Genomic DNA, 7,500 nt, shown 5'->3' with positions numbered 1-7,500 from the left:
TACATTCAGCGTCATTTAAATCCTGTTTAAACACTTCTTTGACCAACCACATTTCATCCAATATAGTGATCACAAGAATCGGGGAATAAACACATAAGAGTCAAATATATATATGCTTTCCATAAAAGATGTAGAATATAATCAAAAAGTAATTCCGTAACCGGTAATGTAGATGAAATATGCAAATACTTTATCATTGTTTCAAGACTTTATCAAGGCAGGCATACATTCTGAAACATTTGGAAACTGCTTTCTTCATTAATAATTATCACTATCCATTTATGCATATAAATAACCTAAACACCTTAACATTACTGTCTGATAACTGCACAATGTATATAAAACCTGAGGATTTTTACTCAGCAAATAATGAAAAAAGGGGAATCTAGTTCTAATCATTGGTTAATCCTAACAAAAAACTATAACAATGTTTGGTATATCTTCTTGAGCTTTCCTCAACCCGGAATGAAGTAAATCCTTAAACATAGCTGCTATATAGTTGCACATTACAAAAGTTATGACTTTGTCCTTTTAAGCTGCCAGAGCATAATATATGAATGAGAACATATAAACTGTCCTCTAACACTTGAAAATAAGTTAATTATAAAACAAAAGTATGAAATGACATGAAACTTCAGATTTATATAAATAAGCCTATATGAACACAGACCTCTGTCACATCATTCCATAGAAAAAAAAAATCCAGATATTGTTACATGTTTTTAAGCTTTGATACAAGTGAAAATAAATGGTAACACTTTCATACATATACTATAATATCTGCAATCAGAATATATGCATCTTAAAACTCTAATGAATGAGTATAATATGAGAAACCATATGGTAATCAAAGATATAGTAAAGAATCACTTTCACATGAAAGTGGTGGACTGAAAAAGCATATATTTGAATACTTGGGGACAAGAGGGGATCAATTGTTCAAGGAAATGCACATTTTCAAAAATAGAGTAATATGGCAATTGCCCTTAATTTTACACTACTTTTACAAAAGATGCTTTTTTTAAAGATTTGATAAAATGCAATGAAACAAGGGGGAATAGACTGAGCTTATGGCAAAACAATATGTAGGGTGGGAGTGGGTTCCAAGAAGAAGTGCATTTATGTACCTGGTAGGAGATAAAATTTTGGAAAATGTTACATTATTGCCCCCCCCCCCCAAAAAAAAAAAAAAAAAAAAAAATCCTATACTGCTCAAACCTTTAAGTTTAACTTGGCCTGAATATGCAATACTGGAGCAAAAGAAAAATTTAAAAAAATTAAATGTAACCATGAGTTAAAGAACAAAAACTTAGGTTATTAGAGAAAAGAAATGAAGGAAATAAGTAAATAAAGAATGACAAGGCAAATTTAGAATGGGAAAAATGATGAAAAATGAATGAAATCACAGATATGAAACATTGAGAAGAAAGCATAAAATTTTGAAGTTAAACTGGTGAAAGAAGTTATAGAAAGAACAATGGTGATAAGCATATTTTGATGTTTACAATTGAAAATCTCAATGTTAATGTATACCCCAATCACTGATCTTGAAAATAGTGCTTGGGTTTAAAATAGTGACCGTATCATTGGCATTTATAGTATGTTCAATAGTAGCTTGACCAACTACTTCACCACTTACTATTCCAGATTCACCTGTAATCTCTGTTAATTCTCCACTTGATACCCCTGTATTTGACACAAGATTTGTAGCCCCACTTCCTAGGCACTCAGTAAGAACTGTGGTGGGTCCACCTATGAGCGTTGATGTGGGCAGGAGAGAGGCTGTTGCAGCAGAGTCTGCTTGCACCACAGGGAATTCCAGGGTGCTGCTGCTTGGCTCCACTGCCACAACCATATTAACACCTTCTGTCATAGTCAGAGGTGTCAGACTCACCAACTCTTCTCCCCCATCGACTGGAGAAATAATGATACCAGTATCATTGACCTGTGATAGAGCACTGCCCTCCATGTGGTGAGCCTGGAGAGAATGCTCTGTAAACTGTTCAAGGTGGTCAAAGGTCATACAGCATATTCTACAATACAATTGTTCTTCAGATGATTCCTGTTTGAGAGTCTTTCCTGAACATATTGCCTTATGCTTCATAAAATCTGTTGGAAGAAATGAGATGTTGCAAGTGTTACAGTGCATATAGTCTGTTGAGCCAATTGATGGTTCAGAGACCTTCTTTTTGTGATTGCGAGTTTTTAGATGGTATTCATATTTTGCCTCTGATGGGAAGGAAATATTACAGTGAATACACCTATGACCTTCAGACTCCTTAATGTGTATCTTCATATGGTGTCTACAATTGGAGATATATCTGAAGGCTTTGCCACACTCCTTACATGTATAAGGCCTTTCACCAGTATGACTACGTTCATGATTCTTGAGGTCATCTTTCCTTGCAAACTTTTTATTGCAGAGTGGACACACAAACTGTTTCTCTTTATCATGAATTAACATATGCCTGGCTAGTCTGGATTGTATAACAAAGCGTCTTTCACAAACATTGCACTGAAAAGCACCAGACTCTTCTATTTTGTGTAATTTTTCATGTACTCGTCTATGCTGAAACCTGGTGAAACTTTTTCCACAATACTGACAGTGATGTGGTTTGTCATTATTGTGGATTTTCATATGGTCTTTCAGTGAAGCTTTACTGCACAATTTCCTATTACATATGCTACAAATACATTCTTTAGTGTGTTGTTGTTTATGTCTAGTGAGGTTGGATCTGGTGCTAGTAAGAATGCCACAGATATCACATTTAAATGATTTTTCTTTTGTGTGAGTAAGCATGTGTTCCACTCTATGGCTGTAAGCTATGAAAGACTTATCACAGACTGGACACTTATACTTTCTTTCATATTTAGTGTCTTGCTTCTTTTCTTTCTTTGTGTTGGCTATGGCCAGAGCTCTAACAACAATGCCACACTCACTCTTCTTTAGGTCAATGTCACCTATCATGGATGGAACATTGCTGTCTTCCGTTTTCAAACTGACTGTTTTCACAAACTGTGTCACTGCTTTGTTGAAGGAATGAATAACATCTCGACAGATTTCTGCAAGCTTGTTCTGTAATTTGAGAATGACTTCAAATTTCTTGAAACATTTTGTACACACAACTTCAGTGTGCAATGGAATATCAACAACAGCCTTCTTCAAAATAGAGCTTAGCACATTGACAAGGGGTTCTGTGTCATCTCCACTGATACCAATTCTTGCAAATGCACTGATGTTGCCATCTGATGAACCACACATGAGGCAGGGAGCAAACTCCTTCACAGAAGTAGTCTGTAATATATGAAAATAAAATTACCAACAGAATTGGAATATATCTCAATGAAACAAGAAAAAAATCCATAAAACTCTAAATATGTGTGTGTGTGTGTGTGTGTGTGTGTGTGTGTGTGTGTGTGTGTGTGTGTGTGTGTGTGTGTGTGTGTGTGTGTGTGTGTGTGTGTGTGTGTGTGTGTGTGTGTGTGTGCGCGCGCGCGCGCGTACATCATGGGAATATTTCGCTCTAGCCAGAGAACATCTTATAACATCCTGATCTCTCCCTCTAAAAACACATTTTAAATAGTTACATATGTATATACTCATTGCACTTACATTTATATAGATACATTGTACTTGACTTATCAAAAAACACACCCACACCCACACTCACACACACACATACCTCTCTCATCATCTCATAAAATCAAGCGGCTGAAAAGCGTTTTGAGAGGTGCAGAGCAGCATGCGCCAGGAGAGATTCTACATGTGGAGACAGTGTGCTTGTTCTCTTCAAGGCGGGTGTAGTAAAAAAAATATGCCCGTTGCAAATGGGTTAACATTCAGAAAAATTGAAAAAAATTATGAAAGCATCCTTTGGATACAGTAAGTACACATGCCTATGGTTAAATCATAAAGTAACGCAAATACCACATATCAATACATTAATAACAATTAGTGCAAATTCAAACTACAGCACATAAATAGGTACATAATATATCTTTAGCCATGATTGGTGTAGTAATCATTTTGAAGACAAGTAATCACAGAAAAGGTTCTTTACTTTTCACACAATAAAAAAATGCAAATAAATCACTAGTAAATATGTAATGGAAATGTAGTGAGTTTATCAATGACATGGCAGTCCAAAGACTAACACTGCTCATGTGAGAGGGAAGACAAGAGAAGGATATCTGTTTGTTGTTTACTCAATAAGGGTGGATGGCATATGTACATGGCATGGTTAGGGTGGACATGAATTCCAGGTAGCATGCCATGACAACGGAGACTGTTCTATGTTCTACCAGGAATAGAGGTGTGGAGTTTAGTAGCTGCAACAGTGCTGGTTCTCAAGCTATAACCTTCCAAAGTCAGCCTAAAGCAAATTGTTCAATGCTTTTACCAAAAAACAAAGAATCAGCTTGTCTGGAATCAAAGACAAGGGAGGGAAAAATATTATCCCAGAACTCCAAATTTTTGGTTGCTTAGATGACCTTTAAATAAACTCCAATGCAGCTGCCAGTACACTACAATTATTTTCCAGTGCCACTGGGCTAAGCATCATATGCATTTAATATCTTTATAATTTTCTCAATATTCCTTGGTTTTGCCTATGTATTCTATAAATAAATAAAATATATATAACTTATTTATTATTACATAAATGATGAAGAATATATTTAGTTGCATTATATGTAGTAAATATTAATATTTTTGTAAGATTTCCAAACTTTTTCAATTCACAGTTTGGTATCTTCTTGCCATGCTATGACATGACATTCATGTGGTAGTAATTAAGTTCTTCTAACAATAAGACTCAAACATTATTCAGGTAAAAGTTGAAAATGTGGGATTATTTGCATCTAGGGGAAAGGATTGGCTGAGGTAATTGCAATCTTTCAGTAATAATTAACTGATTTACAATAAAAGAAAAAAGGGGAGAGAAAGGAGGCGAGAGAGAGAGAGAGGAGAGAGAGAGGAGAGAGAGAAGAAGAGAGAGAGAGCGGAGAGAGAAGGGGAGAGAGAGAGAGGAGGAGGAGAAAAAAGGGGCGGAAAGAGGGAACAGGAGAGAAAAAAGAGAGAAAGAGAGGAAAAGGAGAGGAAAAGAGAGAGAAAGAGAGAAAAAGAAAAAAATGAAAAAAGAAAAGAAGGAAAACAAAAGAAAAAAAGAAAAAAGAAAGAAAAAAAGAAAAAAGGGAAAAAAGGGGGGGAAAAAGAAAAAAAGAAAGAAAAAAAGAAAAAAAGAAAGAAAAAAAGAGAGGGAGAAAAAGAAAAAAGGAAAAAAGGAGAGAGGAAAAGAAAGAGGAGAGAAAGGAAAGAGAAAAGAGGGAGGGGGAGAGAGCGGAGAGAGAAGAGAAGAAAGGGGAAAAAGAGGAGGAAAGAGAGGGAGAGAAAGAAAAAAAGAAAAAAAGAAAGAAAGAGAGAAAAGAGAGAGAGAGAGGAGAGGAAGAGAGAGAAAGGGGCGAAAAAGAGAGAAAGGGCAAGAGAAGAGGGGAAAAGAGGAGAGAGAGAGGAGGGAAAGAGGCGAGGAGAGGAAGGAGGAAAAGGAAGAGGGGAGAGAGAGAAGAGAGAGAGAGAGGAGAGAGAGGAGAAAAAGAAAAAAAGAGGGAAAGAAAGAAAAAAAGAAAAAAAGAGAGAGAGAGAGAGAAGAGAAGAGAGAGAGAGAAAAGAGAGAGAGAGGAGAAAAAGGGGAGGGGAGAAAGAGAAAAAGAGAGAGAGGAGAAAGAGAGAGAGAAAAAGAGAGAGAGAGGGGGAGAGAGAGAGGGGGAAGAGGAAAGAGAGGGAGAGAGAGAGCGGGGAGAGAGAGAGAGGGGAAAGAGAGAGCGAGGGGAAAGCAGAGAAAGAGAAAAAGAGAGGAGAGACGAGAGAGAGAGAGAAAAAGAGAGGAGAGGGGAAGAGAGGGCGAGAAAAAGGGGGAAAGAAGAAAGAGAGAGAGAGAGAGAGAGAGCGAAAGAGAAAGAAAAAGAGAGGGGAGAGAGGGGAGAGAGAGAGAGGGGGGAGAGAGAGGAGGGAGAAAGAGGGGAGAAAGAGAGAAGGAGAGGGGGAGGGAGAGAGGAGGGGAGAAAGAAAGAGAGAGAGAGAGAGAGAGCGAGAGAGAGAGAGAGAGGAAGCGAGAGAAGAGAGGGGGAGAGAGAGAGAGAAAAGAGAGAGAGAAAAAGGAAGAGAGAGAGGGGGAGAGAAAGAGAGGAAAGAGAAGAGAGGAGGGGAAAAAAAAAAAAAAGAGGAGAGAGAAAAGAGAGAAAAAGAGAGGAAAAAAGAAGAGGAAAAGAGAGAGAGAGAAGCGCGAGAAAAAAAGGGGAGAGAGAGAAGAGACCCAAGAGAGAGAAAAGAGAAGAAAAGGAGAGGGAGAGAGAGAGAAAAAGAAAAGAGAAAAAGAGGAGGAGAAAAGAGGGAGAGAGGGGGAAAAAAAAAAAAGAGGGAAAGAGAGAAAAAGGGGAGAGGAGAGGAAAGGAGAGAGAAAAGAGAGGAAAGAGAGAGGAAAAAGAGGGGAAAAAGAAAAAAAGAAAAGAGAGAAAAAGAGAGAAAGAGAGGGAAGAAAAGGGAAAGGGGCGAGAGGAGAGAAGAAGAGAAAAAGATAGGGAGAGGAGATAGAGAGAGAGAGGAAAGAGAGAGAAAAAGAAAGGAAAAGAGAGAAAAAGAGAGAGAAAGAAAAGAGAGGGAAAAAAGAGGAAAAAGAGAAAAAAAAGAGAGAGAGAGAAAGAGAGGAGAGAGAAAGGAGAGAGAGAGGAGAAGTGGAAAGAAAGAAAGAGAGAGAGAGAGAAGAGAGCGGGAGAAGGAGAGAGAAAGAGAGAGGGGAAAAAGAGGAGAAAAAAAGAGGGAGAGGAGAGAGAAAAAAAGAAAAAAGAAAGAGAGAGAAAAAGAGAGAGAGAAAGAAAGAGAAAGAGAAGGAAAGAAAGAGGGAAAAAGAAAAAAAGGGAGAGAGAAAGAAGGAAGAAAGAGAGAGAAAGGGGAAGAGAAAGGGGGAAGGAGAAGAGAAAAAAAGAGAGAAAGGCGAAAGAAGGACAAGGAAGGAAAAAGAGAAGGGAAGAGACCAGGAAGGAGGGGAGGAGAGAGAAGAGGGGAGGAGGGAAAAAGAAAAAAAGAAAGAAAAGAGAAAAGAAAGAGAGAGAAAAAGAAAGAAAAAAGGAGAGAGAGAGAAAGGAAGAGAGAGAGAGAGAGGAGAAAGGAAAAGAGTAAGAGAGGAGAGACAGAATGAGAAAGAGAAGGGGGGAGAGAAGAGAAGAAAAGAGGGGAAAAAGGAGAGGAAAAGCAAAGAGGAAGGAGCGCGCAGAGGGAAGAGAGGGAGAGGGAAGAAAGGAAAGAGAAGGGCGAAAAGGGAAGAAAGGGGAGAAAGAGAACGGGGAGAAAAAAAGAGAAAAAAGGAGGAAGAAAGAGAGGAGGGGAAAAAGAAAGAAAAAAAAAAGAGAAAGAGAAAGAAAAAAAGAAAGAAAAGGAGGAGAAGAAAGGAAAAAAAGAAAAAAAAGAGAGAGAAGAGAAAAGAAGGAAAAAGAAAAAAAAAAGGG

At 37.8% G+C, this 7,500-nt stretch overlaps 1 protein-coding gene across 1 annotated transcript in view; it reads right to left on the bottom strand.

Moving 5' to 3' along the window:
* LOC122246264 (uncharacterized) overlaps window positions 1-7,500 on the bottom strand; it is a 14,017-nt gene that overhangs the window by 892 nt on the left and 5,625 nt on the right. Inside the window, exon 3 of the mRNA XM_043004728.2 lies at window positions 1-3,295. This exon is cut by the window's left edge and continues 892 nt beyond it. Coding sequence (XP_042860662.1) covers window positions 1,523-3,295 — 1,773 coding nt within the window. The 3' untranslated portion in view covers window positions 1-1,522. The remainder of the gene's footprint in view (window positions 3,296-7,500) is intronic.

The sequence above is a fragment of the Penaeus japonicus genome, unplaced genomic scaffold, assembly GCF_977035675.1.
Source record: "Penaeus japonicus unplaced genomic scaffold, GWHDUDI00000001_assembly GWHDUDI00000033, whole genome shotgun sequence".
NCBI lineage: Eukaryota > Metazoa > Arthropoda > Malacostraca > Decapoda > Penaeidae > Penaeus > Penaeus japonicus.
Note: the sequence above shows the minus strand (reverse complement) of the source record. Positions and strands in the feature narration are given on the sequence as shown.